This window comes from Bombina bombina, chromosome 7, assembly GCF_027579735.1.
Source record: "Bombina bombina isolate aBomBom1 chromosome 7, aBomBom1.pri, whole genome shotgun sequence".
Taxonomy (NCBI): domain Eukaryota; kingdom Metazoa; phylum Chordata; class Amphibia; order Anura; family Bombinatoridae; genus Bombina; species Bombina bombina.
The window spans coordinates 632495059-632515142 of NC_069505.1; the positions used below are offsets into that span (position 1 = coordinate 632495059).

The following is a 20084-nucleotide window of genomic DNA, read 5'->3' on the forward strand; positions in this document are numbered from 1 at the left end:
ATCTATGTGTGTGTATCTGTGTATGTGTGTGTATGTGTGTGTATGTGTGTGTGTATGTGTGTGTGTGTATATGTATGTGTGTGTATGTATGTGTGTGTGTGTATCTATGTGTGTGTGTGTATGTGTGTATATGTGTGTGTGTGTGTATGTGTGTGTATGTGTGTGTATGTGTTTGTATATGTATGTGTGTGTGTATGTGTGTGTGTGTATATGTATGTGTGTGTGTGTGTATCTGTGTATGTGTGTGTATGTGTGTGTATGTGTGTGTGTATGTGTGTGTATGTGTGTATGTGTGTATATGTATGTGTGTGTATGTATGTGTGTGTGTGTGTGTATCTATGTGTGTATATGTGTGTGTGTGTGTGTGTGTGTATGTGTGTCTATGTGTGTCTATGTGTTTGTATATGTATGTGTGTGTGTATGTGTGTGTGTGTATATGTGTGTGTATATGTGTCTGTGTATGAGTTTTTATCTGTATATATATGTGTAACTGCACTCGAAAGGTAACTCACATGCTAACTGCGCTCAACAGGTATCTCACACATTAACTGCGCCCGACGGGTAACTCACACACTAACTGCGCCCGACAGGTAACTCACACACTAACTGCGCCCGACGGGTAACTCACACACTAACTGCGCCCGACAGGTAACTCACACACTAACTGCGCCCGACGGGTAACTCACACACTAACTGCGCTTGACGATAACACACACTAACCATAATGACACTGACTAGGCTACTCCAGTAACAGCACAGGCACCTTTTCAAGAATGTCCAATAGTGAATGAAATATGTGTTTGTGTTTGTGTACAAGTATGTGTGTGTATATGTGTATATGTGTATGTGTGTGTAACATAGTAACATAGTAGATAAGGTTGAAAAAAGACTGAAGTCCATCGAGTTCAACCTATACAAATCTAAAATACTTACAAAAAGCTCCAGTTAAGCTTAAATAACCCCATTAAAATGTGACCCATTTAATACTAGCAATCATATCCATGAATTTTGTTTATATACAGAAATTTATCCAGACTATTTTTAAATGTATCTATGGTTTTGGCATTCACTACCTCCTTTGGTAATGAGTTCCACAATTTTATTGCTCTTACAGTGAAAAAACGTTTCCGTTGCAGGAGATTAAATCTCCTTTCCTCCAGAACCAATTTTCTTGGAATAAAAAGAGCTTCTGCCATCTCTGTATATGGGCCTTGAATATATTTATATTATATATTTGTGTGTGTGTGTTAATGAATGAATGTGTGTATATGTGTCTGTGAGAGCTGCTTAAATCCTATTGACTGATTTGAACAGCCAATAGGATTTAAGCAGCTCTCATTCTATTGGCTGATTCAAATCTTTCAGCCAATATGAATGCAAGGGACGCCATCTTGACACGCGTACCTTGCATTGAAAATTCAGTGTACGGTGGTGAACATATGAAGAGGATGCTCTGCGCCAGATGTCTTCAGGATGGACCCACTCCGCGCCGCCGGGATGAAGATTGAAGAGGCCGCCTGGATGAAGAATTCTCGCCGCTTGGATGAGGACTTCGCCACCGGGATGAAGATCGTTCAAGCGGGACTTCAAAAACTGTAAGTGGATCGTCTGGGGTCAGTGTTAGGTTTTTTTAAGGTTTTTTGGGGTAGTTTATTTTTTTAGATTAGGTTTTGGGCAGTAAAAGAGCTAAATGCCCTTTTCATTGCAATGTGGAGATTAGTTTTTTTTAGATAGTTTTTTTTAATCATGTGGGTTTGGAGGGGTGGGGGTTTGTAATGTTAGCGAGTATTTGTATTTTTTTTTTTTTTTCACAAAAAGAGCTGATTTCTTTTTTTAATGGGTATTAGATTTGTTATTTTGTGTAATGTATTTTTTAGGGGGTGTGAGCTGTTTAACTTAGGGCAATGCCCTACAAAAGACCCTTTTAATAAACTACTTATTCTAGATTAGGCTTTTTTATTTTTGGGTGTTTTTTTTAATGGTATTAGAATAGGAATCATTTTTATTTTTTTGGATAATTTCGGGAGGGGGGGTTTGTAATGGAAGGTTTTTGTATATTTTGTAATTTTAGTGTTTTTATTTTTTGTAATGTTAGTTTTTAATGGAAGGTATCTTAGGATTTATTTCACAGGTAAGTTTGTATTTATTTTAACTAGGTAGCTAGTAAAGAGTTAAAACTATTTACTAACTAGTCTACCTAGTTAAAAAAAATACAAACTTACCTGTGAAATAAAAATAAAACCTAAGCTAGCTACAATATAACTATTAGTTATTTTGTAGCTAGCTTAGGTTTTATTTTACAGGTTTTTAGCTAGCTTAGGTTTTATTTTACACTATTTACTAACTAGTCTACCTACTTAAAATAAATACAAACTTACCTGTGCAATAAAAATAAAACCCTAAGCTAGCTACAATGTAACAATTAGATATATTGTAGCTAGCTTAGGTTTTATTTCACAGGTAAGTATGTATTTAGTTTTAAATAGGAATTAATTAGTTAAAATTAAACTTCATGATTCAGATACAGCAGTTATTTTAAACAACTTTCCAATTTACTTCCATTAACAAAATGTACACAGTCTTTTAATATTTACACTTTTTGAGTCACCAGCTCCTACTGAGCATGTGCAAAATTCACAGCATATACGTATATGCATTTGTGATTGGCTGATGGCTGTCACATGGTACAGGGAGAGTGGAAAATAGACATAACTTTGCAATTTATTTTAAAGAAATCTACTACTCATTTGAAGTTCAGACTAAGTGCTATTGCATTGTCTTCTTATCATGCATTTGTTGATTATGCAAATATATTGTATTGACTGGTCCTTTAATAATTGTAAGTTTAATTTAGATCTATTTTAATTATGTTAAAGTTAGGGGGTGTTAGGGTTACGTTAGGGTTAGGGTTAAGTTTAGGGTTAGGTTTAGGGGTAGGTGTAGGGGTTAATTGTTTAATTTAGGTTGTTGCGATGTAGGGGGCTGGCAGTTAATAACTTTATTTAGTTGCGGCGACGTTGGGGAGCGGCAGAATAGGGGATAATAACTTTAGTATAGTGGCAGCGATATCGGGAGCGACAGATTAGGGGTTAATAACATTATGTAGGTGTCGGTTGGGTGCAGATTAGGAGGCCTATTTAACAAAGGTCTGTGGGACCTGATCTGACAGTGCAGATCAGGTCCGACAGACCTCGCTGAATGCAGAGAGCAATACGTTCTCCGTATTTAGCATTGCACCAGCAGATCTTGTGAGCTGCTGGTGCAGCACCGCCCCCTGCAGATTCGCTGCCAATCGGGGGTGTCAATCAACCAGATCATACTCGATCGGGTTGAATTGCGGCGAACAGGTTAGATATCCAGTAAGACAAACCAGGATGCCATCAAAATACAAACCGTCATAAATTTATCTGATCATGTCCTAACAAAGGAAGAATACAGAGTGCTAAGTTTGGGCCTGGGTTTCGTACCCACTGTAAATTTTAATTTGTTTAAAACAATGTTAGATCTTAACAAATTTGTGCGAAATTTGACACTCTGTAAGCACTTCAAAATGGACAATTCAGAAAGGTTTATGGAACAACCCCAGGGGCAAACAATCTCTAATATATATCAAGGGTTTCATTTCCAGGATACGTGTGACCTCCTAGCTCTGAGAGGTTTGGAGCAAGAGACAGGGGTTAATATTGTAAATGATCAAACTACTTTGCATAAGAAATACAAAAATCCCTCCACTTTCTACCCCATTCAGAGCAGGGGAAACACTATAGAAACCTTCTATAGAAGAGTAGAGGCGGATTTAAGAACACTTAATCACACAAAGAAACCTGTTAAGAGTAACCTAAACATACATGAACAACAGGCCCTGAGATCACTGAGTGACAATATGAATATTGTCATAAAGCAGGCGGATAAGGGGTGCTCCGTAGTCGTCATGAATAGGTCAAGCTATATTGCTGAGGCCTTGAGGCAATTGGAAGATACCAGCAGTTACACGAAGCTTAGGGGTGACCCAACTAATGTGTTTCAGCGACAACTTATGCACCTTTTGGATGGGGCTTTGGAAGAAGGCTTTATTGACAATGATACGTGTCAATATTTATATGTTAAACACCCTGTCATTCCGATATTCCATCACCTGCCTAAGGTGCATAAAACTATAGAAAATGTACAAGGTAGGCCAATAGTTAGCGGAATAGGATCCATGCTAGAACATCTTTCGGAGTGGCTTGATGATTTACTGCAGCCACTTGTTATTGCCCTGCGTAGCTATATTAGGGATACAAAACATGTTCTAAACATGATTGACCAAATAGAGTGGACACGGGATTCTGTGTGGCTCACCGTGGATGTTACTGCACTGTACTCTTCTATTCCCCATCATCTAGGTTTGAAGGCCATTGAATACTTTCTAATTCATGAAACAACACACAGTGAGCCCTACAGAGCATTGGTGTTGGAGGTTACGGAGTTCCTACTGACACATAACTATTTTCAATTTGAGGGTGATTACTATCTGCAGAGATGTGGGACCGCTATGGGCGCTAAGTTCGCCCCCACTTATGCCAACCTATACATGGGTTGGTGGGAGCGGTCCCACATCTATGCAGATAGTAACACCTTCCGGCCTGCGATTAAGACATACCATCGTTTCATAGACGATTTGTTGTTTGTTTGGGACAGCGAGAGATATTCAGTAGATGAGTTTGTGAAATACCTTGGGCAGAATGATTTCAATCTGCGCTTCACTCATGAAACAAACAAACAAAGAATTCATTATTTGGATGTTGAGCTCAGAGGCTGGCAGTCAGGTGAGATTACATCAGAAGTGTACAGAAAGCCTATTTCAGGCAATAGTATCTTACATGCAAAAAGCTGTCATCCTAGGCAGGTGCCTTATTCTGTGGCAAAGGGACAATTCATTCGCGTTAAAAGAAATTGTACGCGAACGAAAGATTATGAACATCATGCTGAAGTGCTGCAGGATAGACTCAAGGATAGGGGTTACAGTAATAAAGTCCTTAAGAGAGCTAGGACAGAAGTAGATATAATAAAAAGAGATTCCCTCCTGGCAGATAACAAGAGATCTAACAGTAATTCTAAACGTAAATTGACATTTGTTACTGATTATTCAGAACAATACCATACAATTTGTAACATAATCCGGGGGCACTTCAGATTGCTTGCAGCCGATGATGGTCTAGTGGATGCAGTCAGTGAAGGTTGCAGGTTTTCATACAGGAGGAATAAGTTGGTGGGGAGTATCTTATCCCCTTCACAGCTTAGGAAACCTGCTCCATGCACTCAGTCCTCTTGGCTTAGACATAGGGGTACCTATAGGTGTGGGAACCCCCAATGTAAAGCGTGTGAACATGTTCAGATTGGCTCCTCCTTTCAATCATGCACTACAGGGGAAACTTTTGACGTGACTACTTGTGTGAATTGTAGATCTACCTATTGCATCTACCTTTTATGGTGTACAGTTTGTAATCTACAATACATAGGGTTAACAACAAGGGAGGCGCGCTCACGGATACGTGAACATCTATCCACTATTAGAGTGGGTAAAAGCAGCACCCCTTTAGTTAACCATTTTGTCAATACACATGATAAAGACTGTGCTAGCCTTAGATGGATGATCATTGAAAAAGTCCAGGGTCGGCAGAGGGGGGGGGACAGGTTTCAGGTTTTATCCAGGCAGGAGATGTACTGGATTTTCAGACTCCAGACCAAGGTTCCATTGGGTCTGAACTCTGAATATGATTTTATCAACCACTGGAACTGAGCCTGTCCACCTACCCCCTCTCTCAGTGATGTGCAGAATAGTTCTTATGCATAAATAATAATTTTTTGGCATAAATTGATAGGATAAATACTCAAGTTAGCAATAATTTTGGTACCACCTTTTGCCAGTATCTGATTACGCTAATCCATCTGCAGGATGGGCAGTAAGCCATGTTTTGAATAAAACTTTAGGTGCTTGGTTTGATAAACTATTGCACCTATATTCTAAGACACTATATACACAGTAATCTTAGATATTATGCCCCTTGTTTCAAATCCCTTTAAATCCCTGCACCAGCGTTGTATATACAAAATGAACTAGCATAGAGTACACCTGTATATTTTTATACAATTCAGGATACATGGTAGCTTAGAACATCCATGTATGTTGCCCTTCCAGTTAAAAACACTATACTAATAGTAATAAAGTGTTACTATTGCTATCACCACTAATAAGGGAGCCTTTATGTGAATATGGATTTTTCCTACTCTCCCTATACCTCTATATCTCCATCTAACCACTAGTTTATCAAAGGAAGTCATTTGGGATTTGAAATGTTCCTCAATAATCTTTAGTATTAGGAAGTTTATCAACATGAAATATCAAACTTTGATCTTGAACACAATGTATAACAAATTAAATTGACCCATTAATGTTATAATAACAATGATACAACATAGCAATGAAGGATTGCTTTGAATATATATATATTTTTGAACATTTTGTATACATTTGGTCATAGAAATTGTCTAATGTGCACATTATAAATTGTGAATGTGAATATATGCAAAATCCTATTACTTTGTCAATAGACATAAATCTGTATACACTGTTTCTTTAATACCCTAATTGATGCTTAGGATTTCCACCAATCAAATCCCAGAGGTGGGTTTTTAAATCTGAGTGTGTGTTTGGTGTTTTAGGACTATGAATACGGCGCAGGCCGAAACATGTTAGTCTATTTCTTTTGTCTATAGGGTATGCACCCTCCATGTTTTAAATATTTTTCAATAAAAAGACTTTTTATTTAAATAACAGCAACTGACATTTCGTTTTATTCTTTGAGCTGAATTTAGGCGATGTCTGTCTGTCTGCTTAGAGCAGATGGACAGGTTATGGAGCAGCGGTCTTTGTGACCTGCAGGCTCTCCAGAAACACGGACCCTGAAGCTTCATCCTGAGCTTGATAAACGGGCCCCTAGGGGTGTTTAGACATAGGGTTTATGTTAGGTTTAAACGTTAGTTTCTTTTTTCCCCATAGACATCAATGGGGAGCTTTTTTTTTCGCGATCGTAGGTGTTAGGCTTTTTTCTGACCTGCTCTCCCCATTGATGTTTATGGGGAAAGTGTGCACGAGCACGTCAGAGCAGCGCTTATTTTTGGTGCGGTATAGAGCTTAAAAACCCCATATCGCCCCCACAAGCCGGGTTTTTTAAAACTTGTAATGGCAGCGCTATAGGGGATTCATTTGTTCATTTCCCTATAGTGCTCAGAACTGGTAATCTAGGCGATTGTTAGTATTGTTATGCTGCAGACACTTTAGGGTTAATAAGGATCTATCTCACAATAAATCATTCACGTTGCAGTAATAATCCCTGCACTTAACATGGAACAGTTCTGTTTAAACGGTCACAATCCAAACCCAAAATCAGTTATTTTATGTACAATACAGAAACCAGTGGTCACTTTGTCTTTTTTACACCTGCAGGAGTTCTGCGTTAACCCAACATTTATCGAGAGTGGAGCGGCTACAACTGATATTTGCCAAGGCGACCTGGGTAACCACACTAATTAATTTCTATCTAAGGGCAAATTACAAGTAGAGCGCGAATAATCCCTTCTGCTTGCACACGCTAACTGCGCTCGACGGGTAACTCACACGCTAACTGAATATGTTCTATTTATTCATATAGAAATATTTTCATACATATATCTGATAGTATTTTGCTATAATATATATCTATACCTATATATACTGTATATATGTGTATGTATGTATATATATATATATATATATATATATAAATTTATATATACACATGATTATATATAGGTATAGATATAAATAGGAATATCTATTTATCAATACATAGAACATATTCTGCTATGTGCAGAACATTGGAATGAGAAATATTACTGTAAATACATAGTTAAAATCTTTTTTTAAATATGAATATAATATAAATATTTACGCTTTTGCTTTTTAATCTATTTAACAGCAAACGACTCTAATGCTCTTATATACAGTATATGTCTATATGTGTGTACATATGTATTTATGTGTTTATATTTGTATATACAGTATATGTCTATATGTGTGTACATATGTATTTATGTGTTTATATGTGTATATACAGTATATGCCTATATGTGTGTACATATGTATTTATGTGTTTATATGTGTATATACAGTATATGCCTATATGTGTGTACATATTTATTTATGTGTTTATATGTGTATATACAGTATATGCCTATATGTGTGTACATATGTGTTTATATGTGTATATACAGTATATGTCTATATGTGTGTACATATGTATTTATGTGTTTATATGTGTATATACAGTATATGTCTATATGTGTGTACATATGTATTTATGTGTTTATATGTGTATATACAGTATATGTCTATATGTGTGTACATATGTATTTATGTGTTTATATGTGTATATACAGTATATGTCTATATGTGTGTACATATTTATTTATGTGTTTATATGTGTATATACAGTATATGCCTATATGTGTGTACATATGTATTTATGTGTTTATATGTGTATATACAGTATATGTCTATATGTGTGTACATATGTATTTATGTGTTTATATGTGTATATACAGTATATGTCTATATGTGTGTACATATGTATTTATGTGTTTATATGTGTATATACAGTATATGTCTATATGTGTGTACATATGTATTATGTGTTTATATGTGTATATACAGTATGTTTGTAAATGCATATATACACATATAAATACATATCTATACATAGATATATATCATTAGACATGTACTGTATGTATATATATGTGTGTGTGTGTATCTCTATGTTAAAGCCCTTTGCAGACTTTTTTTGTGTAACACCTGAGACCTCATATCTTTGAGCCCTTTTTCACACAATATTTTTACTATAATTATTATTAGATGTCATTATGAGTGTAACTGTACTTTGTAATGTCATTTTGATGTATTTTATTTGAGTGTAACAGTTAACAGAGCCCTGAAGTTGTGCTATCCTGACGCACGTTAAATTCAATTGCACTCAAGTGAATGTGTTTAATATCAACTTGTAATACGAGTGCGCAAACAGCTGCGATAAACCCGATACCGCTCATGCACAGCAGTAAGCATGACACTAGTAATCTTGCCATAAGAGAGGTTGGTTCAGCCAATATATTCCATCAATGTACATTAATACGGAATACAGTGAATTATCTTATTTTATTTACACCGGTGAATATCTTCTGCAATGTGATTGGTCCGTTAGCCAAACTGGTAAAGAAATACCAAGCAACTTAACAAAAGCTTTGTTCTCTCATCCTAGGTGACTGCTGGCTGTTGTCGTCCATTTCCTCTCTCACTCGCTCGCCTGCGCTCCTCTCTCGAGTGGTTCCTCAAGGTCAGAGCTTCTGTCGGACTGATGGATACTGCGGCATTTTTCACTTCATGGTGCGTATCGCTCTCTGCAAGGGCTGATGGGATATGGTGTTTATCTCATGTGATTGTGAACCTCTGTGCGTCTCTTGCAGTTATGGCGTTTCGGTTCCTGGGTGGACGTTGTTGTGGATGATAGACTCCCCACAAAGAAAGGGAGACTTGTGTACACTAAAAGCGACACTCGTGGCGAGATGTGGAGCGCGTTGTTGGAGAAGGCTTATGCAAAGTGAGACACACAACTAAACAGACGCAAATTAAACTCATTAGTACATATTCGTTATCCGTTAAATTATCTTTAAAACGTAATATACTTATCTAACAATTACGATTACGTTAAATGAATTTTAGAATGTTAGAATGTTGTGCAAACATTAGAAATATGATACAAATTAATGTGTTAAAATTCCTTTCATTTTTGTAAACGTTGCGAAAGATTGACCGATCCCTAATCCCGCTCCTTCACCGAGTCCAGGGCTGCGCTAGCAGGAGGATTAATGCGCAGGATCCCAGAGTCTGCATGAGAGGAGGTCGTTTAGTGTAGGCTCTGGTTTCCGCCGCACTAAGAAGGGGCGGGATTAGGGATCGGCAAATGTTTCGCAATGTTCACAAAATTTTAAGGAAATTTAACACATTAAAGGGACTCTGAACCCAATCTTTTTCTTTCGTGATTCAGATAGAGCATGCGATTTTAAGCAACTTTCTAATTTACTCCTATTATCAATTTTTCTTCATTCTCTTGCTATCTTTATTTGAAAAAGAAGGCATCTAAGCTTTTTTTTTTTTTTCTTCTTTTTTGGTTCAGTACTCTGGACAGCACTTTTTTATTGGTGGATGAATTTATCCACCAATCAGCAAGAACTACCCAGGTTGTTCACCAAAAATGGGCCGGCATCTAAACTTACATTCTTGCATTTCAAATAAAGATACCAAGAGAATGAAGAAAATTTGATAATAGGAGTAAATTAGAAAGTTGCTTAAAATTTCATGCTCTATCTGAATCACGAAATATTTTTTTTTGGTTCAGTGTTCCTTTAATTTGTGTCAAATTTCTAATGTTTGTACAACATTCTAACGTTCATTTAACGTAATCGTATTTTTAATGTTCTCTTTAAATGTAATATTTGAGTGACCCCCCCTAGTGTCCACTTGCTTCCTTGAATAAAAGACTGACAACCATTCTGGGGTGAAAAGGCCGCAGCCCAATTTTATTAAATACTTAATAAATATCATAAATAACAGCTTAAACTTTAACAAGAGTGCTTGCCCACCAACGCTCAGCCAACACGCCCCACAGTTCTGAATCTCTCCCCTGCAGCCCAGCAGGAGGTACCACTAGCCAGTTATTGACCTAAAATAGGCAAACACCGGCCACCCGATGACTGCGACATCCACCAACTCCTTCCTATAAAAACAGGGAGGGAGCTTCCTTCTGTCTACTTTTCCAAACTGCTGTCCTACTTCCTGTTCCTCTCCTATTTCTCCCTTTCCTCACTCCACCCCTCTCACCTACACTTGACCCCATATTTTGCGGGTCCACAGGAGGAGCGGGGCCACCCACCCCTCCTTCCATGCTCTCATACAGGGTGAATTTATGTTATATTAAAAATATCAATATATTTGTATCTAATATGAAACTATTTACTAAATTCCCTCCCACGTGAACTATTGAACTTCTGAATAGTATTTGTTAAATCGAACTTTGCATTAAAAAAATTGAATATGGACATTAGATATAATTATGAAGATTCGGAAATAACAGTTTAACAAATTTAAAGGAGTTTTTGTCCATATCGACACTAGTTAAAACAAATTGTTCTTTCTACACATTTGCCCATCCCTAGTCGTAATTAGCATGATTTCCCCAGAGCGCTATACGTGAGTATAAACCTGCAGGTAAATATTCAGCATTTGTTTTGTTTTAAGCTAAACAAATACGGAATTTTTCAGAATATTCGTTACAGATGATTCGTGGCTGCTGCGCGAGTCTAGTAAAATGTATTATTAAAGGGACACTGAACCCAAATTTTTTCTTTTGTGATTCAGATAGAGCATACAATTTTAAGCAATTTTCTAATTTACTCCTATTATCAAATTGACTTTGTTCTGTTGGTATCTTTATTTGAAAAGCAAGAATGTAAGGTTAGATGCCCGCCCATTTTCTTTTTTAAGACACGATGAGTCCACGGATCATCTTAATTATTAATGGGATATTCACCTCCTGGTCAGCAGGGGGAGGCAAAGAGCACCACAGCAGAGCTATTAAATAGCTCCTCCCTTCCCTCCCACCCCAGTCATTCTCTTTGCCTACGTTAGTGATAGGAAGAGGTAAAGTGAGGTGTTAGATTAGATTCTTCAATCAAGAGTTTATTATTTTTTAAAGTAGTGCAAGATTGTGCTGCTTTGTTCTAGGGTGTAGCTGTAGTCCATATCAGTCTCTTTAGTAGGGCTTTGGTGGCTTTAAAGCAATGGGAACTTGTGGGACATAATTCTCACTGCGCCTCCCATACATTGATGCTGCCCTAACTCTGATAGCCTAAGTAAGACGACTCAGGCTTTATCTTTATCCACAGGGCTATGGGAGGGAGAGGACCTCTTAAACCTGCTGAGCTGCCCTGCTGTCGGGCAGATTTCAAAGGTAAGTGCTGACTTTTTTATTCTGGGTGTCTGAAGCAAGAAGAGGATTCAGGACAGAGGAAGTGTAGCACTTTACTGGCACATATATCTCCTATATATATATAAAGGGGATCCTGTGACAGCAAAGTATTAGCAGGCACTGGGGTTGAGGAGATTAGAAGGTGGCTTCTCTGGGGGCTTATATAAACAAAGTATTCAATCACTTGGACCGAGCTGGACAAGAGGGCTCAGGAGGGGTGATTGCTTGATGTACTACCTAACATCAAAGACAGCATGATACGGTACTACTATTTGCCCCCAGGCTTACAATGAAGGGTTCAGTTATCTCCCTGTGACCTATCTCTAAAAGTTATAATGGCGACCGGGAGAGCGTGTGTGGTAACGCCCACAATGGGCGGGGTTATGTTTGGCGCAATTTACAATCTCTGGGCTTCACTGCAATGAGTAATCAGAGTTGAGTGTTATCACGCCCACGAGGGGTGGAGCTATGTTTGAGGTCTAGCACAGTACTAAATGCTTTCATTTATGTAGTTCCGGATAGCGCTACAGCTGCGCTCCGGATCTGTATAGGAACATGAAGTTTTAAGTGTGAATAAGATTTATTGCATTTAAGTATTGGCACCTCAGCAAGTTTTAACTGAGGCGTAAGTAGGTTCTACATCATTTGCGTGTTAATCTGGCTCATTGCTGCACACAAAGATAAAAAGTTACAGTTTAACATTTAAAGAGACAGTAACGTTTTTTTATCTGTTAATCTTTATTATAAGAATTTCAACAGTTTTTTTGTTTAATTCATTCTTTGTGACTTAGGATGGAACAAGAGCACACAAAAAATAAAGTTACTTTTTAAAATTTAAAGAGACAGTAAATTTGTAAGGCATTTGCTGTTTAGGAGTTTGTTGACAATGGTCAATCTATGCCACAAATTTCTCCTATAGTGTCCCACAAAATGTTATGGCCCACATGCAGTGCCCTGCGCTTCCTCTCACACTCCACCTGGAGTTACTCTGCATTTCATACATTATATGTTTTTCCCATGAGGTAGAAAACATTTCTAGAGGAATTATTTTCAATGATTTAGGAAAATAGAAAATTGATTGATTCAATAGTTGCTATTCCGAATGGTTCTTCCCTGTTACCTGAAAGAGGAAGATACTTCGGGATTATCTGAGAGAGAATTCTCAGACTCAGATGCATAATATCCTTATTTGATGCTGATGTTGTTTTTCTTTCAGTTTTTTAGCTTGAACACCTCCATTTGTTATTTTAGGAGGTTTTAGCTACCCTGGGCGACTCCGACACTACCGGTGTAATCTATCCTAGTGCGTCCAGTAAATTATAAGGAATGAAAGTCCACACTCCCTATATTTAAAAGGATGTTTCCCATAGCCGACTCAGCTAAGGAGGCTGGGCAAACATTCCCTAGGGTGGAAGGAGTAGTTTTCAGCTTAGCTAAGAGAACTACTATACCCTTAGAGGATAGTTGGGTTTTTCAAAGGTCCTACAGACAAAAATTAGAAAACACCAGGGTTTACAATGGCAACCAGCTGTGTACTTTGCTACCGTCACTAGTGCGATGGTATATTGGTTGGATGCGTTGTCTGATGATACTAAGTCAGAAACTTCCCTGATGAGATCCAGTATAGGATAAGAGCTTTCAAATTGGCTAATTCCTTGGTTTCGAATTCTTCCCTTCAAGTTATCAAACTGGGAGCATAGGTTTCTCTGTTCCAGCTCACAGAGCTTTATGGTTAGAGCCTTGTTCTATGGATGTATGCTCTAAGTCTAAGCTTTTAGCGATTCCTTACAAGGGGAGGACCTTGTTGGGACCTGGCTTGACGGAAATAATCACTTTTGAAATTTAAAGAATTTCAACCAAAAAAACAAAAAAAGAACACGTTGTAGTAGCCTGCTGTTGAATCTAAACAGCATGAAGGGCATGTCCCCGATCCGGGATTGGATCTTGTAGGGGCCAGACTTTGTGTCTTCGCTCAGGCTTGGGTTTGAGATGTTCAGGATCTCTGGGCAATAGAAAATAGTGTCCCAGGGATACAAATTGGAGTTCAAGGGGTTTTACTCCCAGAGGCAGGTTTCTGCTTTCAAGATTCTCTGCGGATCAGACAAAGGGAGAGGCATTCTTACACTGCGTAGGAGACCTCTCAGACCTGGGAGTGATTGTTCCAGTTCTAATTCAGGTACAGGGTCTGGGTTTTTTATCCCAGTCGGTTGGTGGTTCCCAAACAAGAGGAAACCTTCAGACCACCTTTTAGGTTTCAAGAGTCTAAGCAGATTTCTTAGAGTATCGTCCTTCAAGATGGAAACTATTCGTTTCATTCTTCCCTTGATCCAAGAGGGTCAATTTATGACAACAGTGGATTTAAAGGACGCGTGCCTTCATGTGCCATTCTCAAGAATCGTCTCAAGTTCTAAGGTTTGCCTTTCTGGACAAACGCTTCCAGTTCGTGGCTCTTCCTTTCGGTCTTGCCACAGCTCTCAGAGTTTTCACAAAGGTTCTGGGATCGCTGTTGACGGTGCTTCGGTTATGGAGCATTGCAGTGGCACCCTATCTGGACGCCATCCTAGTCCAGGCACCATCCTTTTGGCACGTAAGATTTCACACGGACATGGTGTTATCCTTCCCGCGATCTCACAGGTGGAAGGTAAATTTAGAAAAGAGTTCCTTAGTCCTAAGCACAAGGGTAACTTCCTTGGGAACCATAATAGATTTCATGTATATGGAGATTTTTCTGACAATGTCAGGAAATCAGAGATTATCGATACTTGTTAGTCATTCAGTCCACTCCTCGGCTTTCAGTGGCTCAGTGCATGGAGATAATCGAGCTGATGGTGGCAGAAATGGACATCATCCCGTTTGCTCGGTTCCATCTCAGACCTCTGCAGTTAAGCATGTTCAGGCAATGCATTGGACATTATACAGATTTGTCTCCTCGAATAAAGCAGGAGACAAGGGATTCTCTTCAATAGTGGTTGCCTCTGAATCATCTCTCCCAGGGAACCTGCTTTCGCAGACCACCTTGGGTGATTGCGACAACAGATGCTAGCCTTCTAGGATGGGAGCAGTCTGGGGCTCCCTAAGGGCTCAGGGGGGTTGGAATCAGCCAGAGTCTGTTCTTCCTTTAAACATTCTGGAGCTGAGAGTGATCTATAATGTTCTTTTGGCCTGGCCTCAGTTAGCCTCGGTCCACTTTATCAGATTCCAGTCAGACAAAATAATGTCTGTGGCTTACATCAATCATCAGGGAGGAATGAGGAGTTCATTACCGATGACAGAGGTATCCAAAATAATTCGGTGGGCGGAGGGCCCATTCTTGCTGCCTGTAGGTGATCCACATCCCAGGTTTGGACAACTGGGAAGCGGACTTCCTGAGCAGGCAGACCTTTCTCCCGGGGGAGTGGGAACTCCATCTGGAGGTGTTTTACAGCCTGATTCTCAGATGGGGTTAGCCAGAATTGGATCTCATAGCATCTTGGCAGAATGCCAAGCTTCCGAGGTTCAGATCGAGGTTAAGGGATCCTCAGGCGGCACTGATAGACACCCTTGCGGTTCCTTGGAAATTCATTCTTGCATACCTATTCCCTCATTTCGCACTGCTTCCTCGAGTCATTGACCGAATGAAGCAGGAGAGGGCGTCGGTGATCCTCATTGCCCGGCGTGACCTTGCAGGACTTGGTATGCAGACCTGGTGGACATGTCATCTCTTCCACCTTGGAGACTTCCATTAAGGTAGGACCCTCTACTTCAAGGGCCCTTCCTTCATCCAAATTTAGTTCTCTGAAGTTGACTGCCTGGAGATTGAAAGCTTAATTCAGTCCAGGCGTGGATTTTCGAAATCGGTCATTGAGACCTTGATTTAGGCTCATGAGCCTGTCAGGCCCATTTATCAAGCTCCGTATGGAGCTTGAAGGGCCGTGTTTCTGGCGAGTCTTCAGACTCGCCAGAAACACAACTTATGAAGCAGCGGTCTAAAGACCGCTGCTCCATAACCCTGTCCGCCTGCTCTGAACAGGCGGACAGGAATCGCCAGACATCAACCCGATCGAATACGATCGGGTTGATTGACAGCTCCCTGCTGGCCGCGAGTCAGCAGGGGGCGGCGTTGCACCAGCAGCTCTTGTGAGCTGCTGGTGCAATGTTAAATGCGGAGAGCGTATTGCTCTCCGCATTTAGCGAGGTCTTGCGGACCTGATCCGCAGTGTCGGATCAGGTCCGCAAGCCCTTTGATAAATGGGCCTGTGTGACTAGAAAGATTTACCACACAATATGGTGTAAATATCTACATTGGTGTGAATCCAAGGGCTTCTCTTGGAGTAGAGTTAGGATTCCTAGAATTCTGTCTTTTCTCCAAGAAGGTTTGGAGAAGGGTTTATCGGCAAGTTCCTTAAAGGGTCAAATCTACCTTGTTGATTTGGTTACACAAGCGTCTGGCGGAGGTACCAGACGTACAATCTTTTGTCAGGATTAGGCCTGTGTTCAAGCGAGTTTCTCCTCCATGGAGTCTGAATTTAATTCTCAGAGTTCTGTAAGGGGCTCTGTTTGAGCCTATGCATTCCTTAGATATTAAGTTGTTATCTGGAAAGTTTTATTCTTGTTGCTTTTCTTATGCTTGGAGAGTATCAGAGACATTAGAGTAGAAGTCTTCTTATCTTATTTTCCATTCAGATAAGGTAGTTTTACGTACTAAATTAGGATTCTTCCTACGGTTGTTTCTGATCAGAACATAATTCAGGAGATTGTTGTTCCTTCCTTGTATCCTAATCCTTCTTCTCAGAAGGAAAGACTTCTGCACAATTTGGATGTGGTCTGTGCTTTAAGGTTTTACCTGCAGGCGACTAAGGTCTTTCGTCAGTCTTCTTCTTTGTTTGTGGTTTTCTACTTTTGTCTCGGCTGAGGCCATATTTGGGAGAAAAAGGTTTTTCAACAGTGGTGCCTTCTGTTTAGGTTCCCTGTCTTGTCCCTCCCGTATGATCTGTGTACTCTAGCTTGGGTATTGAATCCCATTAGTAATTAAGATGATCCGTGGACTCATTGTGTCTTAAAAAAGAAAAGAAAATGTATGCTTACCTGATAAATGTATTTCTTTTTTGACACGATGAGTCCACGGCCCGCCCTGTTCTTGTAGACAGGTTGTGGGGTATGTAAACTTCAGTCACCTCTGCACCTTGGCTTTTCCTTTCTCTTCCTAACTTTGGTCGAATGACTGGAGTGGGAGGGAAGGGAGGAGCTATTTAACAGCTCTGCTGTGGTGCTCTTTGCCTCCTCCTGCTGACCAGGAGGTGAATATCCCATTAGTAATTAAGATGATCCGTGGACTCATTGTGTCAAAAAAGAAATAAATTTATCAGGTAAGCATAAATTTTCTTTTTGGTGAACAACCTGGGTTGTTCTTGCGGATTGGTGGATAAATTCACCCACCAATAAACAAGTGCTGTCCATGGTTTTGAACAAAAAATTGTCTGGCTCCTTAGCTTAGATGCCTTCTTTTTCAAATAAAGATAGCAAGAGAATGAAGAAAAATTGATAATAGGAGTAAATTAGAAAGTTGCTTAAAATGTCATGCTCTATCTGAATCACAAAAGAAAAAAATTGGGTTCAGTGTCCCTTTAATGACACGTGATGAGTGCAGCACACATTAACCCATAACTCCCCCCGGTTCACAGGGTGTGCGGGGGGTACCTTGCCCTGCAGGGAGGGACCATTGCAGATGCCCTGGAAGATTTCACTGGTGGGATAGCAGAGTGTGTGAGTCTGAAGGGGCACTCAGCGGAAGAGGCCTGGGACATGGTCAGCCAATCAGAGAATGGGACAGTTCTTATGGCGTGTTATATACAGGTGCGTAGCTCAGGTAAACTCACTGTGTACTGTACTGCTTGTGCACATAATATCTAAATACAAAGTGTATTGTGTTGCTTGTGCACATAGCTTGCTCTAATATCTAGATTACACTGTGTACTGTGTTGCTTGTGCACATAACTTGCTATAATATTTAAATACACTGTGTACAGTACTGCTTGTGCTCAAAACTTGCTGTAATATTTAAATAAACTATGTATTGTGTTGCTTGTGCACATAACTTGCTATAATATTTAAATACACTGTGTACAGTACTGCTTGTGCACAAAACTTGCTATAATATCTAAATACACAGTGTACTGTACTGCTTGTGCACATAACTTGATATAATATCTAAATACACCGTGTACTGTGCTGCTCGTGCACATACCTTGCTATAATGACCCTACACACTGCTGCCTCTACTAATTGCACATTTTGCCTCTACAGGCCCCCAGCCCCTCTGAAGTGGGATATGTTAACGATGATGGGTTAGTGCTCGGTCACGCATACTCAGTGATAGGCGCTAATAAAGTGAGTTCTGCTCATTATTCACAATCCTCTGTCTCCTCCCCCCCACACACTGTATTTAACCCCTTATTACTTCCTGTAGGTGACTTCGTCCTCTGGTGAAGTGTCTCTCTTACGTCTCAGGAACCCGTGGGGCTTTACTGAGTATAAAGGACCCTGGAGTGATAGGTAAGTGTTGTTCTATATAAAGGAGTGATAGGTGAGTGTTGTTCTATATGAAGGAGTGATAGGTGAGTGTTGTTCTATATGAAGGAGTGATAGGTGAGTGTTGTTCTATATAAAGGAGTGATAGGTGAGTGTTGTTCTATATGAAGGAGTGATAGGTGAGTGTTGTTCTATATGAAGGAGTGATAGGTGAGTGTTGTTCTATATGAAGGAGTGATACGTGAGTGTTGTTATATATAAAGGAGTGATAGGTAAGTGTTGTTCTGTATAAAGGAGTGATAGGTGAGTGTTGTTCTATAGAAAGGAGTGATAGGTGAGTGTTGTTCTATATAAAGGAGTGATAGGTGAGTGTTGTTCTATATGAAGGAGTGATAGGTGAGTGTTGTTCTATATGAAGGAGTGATACGTGAGTGTTGTTATATATAAAGGAGTGATAGGTAAGTGTTGTTCTGTATAAAGGAGTGATAGGTAAGTGTTGTTCTATCTGAAGGAGTGATAGGTGAGTGTTGTTCTATATAAAGGAGTGATAGGGGAGTGTTGTTCTATAGAAAGGAGTGATAGGTGAGTGTTGCTCTATATGAAGGAGTGATAGGTAAGTGTTGTTCTATCTGAAGGAGTGATAGGTGAGTGTTGTTCTATATAAAGGAGTGATAGGTGAGTGTTGTTCTATAGAAAGGAGTGATAGGTGAGTGTTGTTCTATAGAAAGGAGTGATAGGTAAGTGTTGTTCTATATAAAGGAGTGATAGGTGAGTGTTGTTCTATAGAAAGGAGTGATAGGTAAGTGTTGTTCTATATGAAGGAGTGATAGGTGAGTGTTGTTCTATATAAAGGAGTGATAGGTGAGTGTTGTTCTATAGAAAGGAGTGATAGGTGAGTGTTGTTCTATATGAAGGAGTGATAGGTGAGTGTTGTTCTATTTGAAGAAGTTATAAGTGAGTGTTGTTATATATAAAGGAGTGATAGGTAAGTGTTGTTCTATATAAAGGAGTGATAGGTGAGTGTTGTTCTATCTGAAGGAGTGATAGGTGAGTGTTGTTCTATCTGAAGGAGTGATAGGTGAGTGTTGTTCTATATAAAGGAGTGATAGGTGAGTGTTGTTCTATATGAAGGAGTGATAGCTGAGTGTTGTTATATATAAAGGAGTGATAGGTGAGTGTTGTTCTATATAAAGGAGTGATAGGTGAGTGTTGTTCTATATAAAGGAGTGATAGGTAAGTGTTGTTCTATCTGAAGGAGTGATAGGTGAGTGTTGTTCTATATAAAGGAGTGATAGGTGAGTGTTGTTCTATAGAAAGGAGTGATAGGTGAGTGTTGTTCTATAGAAAGGAGTGATAGGTAAGTGTTGTTCTATATAAAGGAGTGATAGGTGAGTGTTGTTCTATAGAAAGGAGTGATAGGTAAGTGTTGTTCTATATGAAGGAGTGATAGGTGAGTGTTGTTCTATATAAAGGAGT

At 39.4% G+C, this 20084-nt stretch overlaps 1 protein-coding gene across 1 annotated transcript in view; it reads left to right on the top strand.

Moving 5' to 3' along the window:
* The first annotated feature begins 3550 nt into the window (after positions 1 to 3550).
* Positions 3551 to 20084, top strand: part of LOC128636767 (calpain-1 catalytic subunit-like) — a 95131-nt gene continuing 78597 nt past the window's right edge. The window contains exons 1-8 of the mRNA XM_053689747.1: positions 3551 to 4430; positions 4656 to 4808; positions 7368 to 7559; positions 9336 to 9460; positions 9541 to 9674; positions 17762 to 17933; positions 18384 to 18467; positions 18547 to 18632. Of these exons, the coding sequence (XP_053545722.1) occupies positions 3551 to 4430; positions 4656 to 4808; positions 7368 to 7559; positions 9336 to 9460; positions 9541 to 9674; positions 17762 to 17933; positions 18384 to 18467; positions 18547 to 18632 (1826 nt within the window). The remainder of the gene's footprint in view (positions 4431 to 4655; positions 4809 to 7367; positions 7560 to 9335; positions 9461 to 9540; positions 9675 to 17761; positions 17934 to 18383; positions 18468 to 18546; positions 18633 to 20084) is intronic.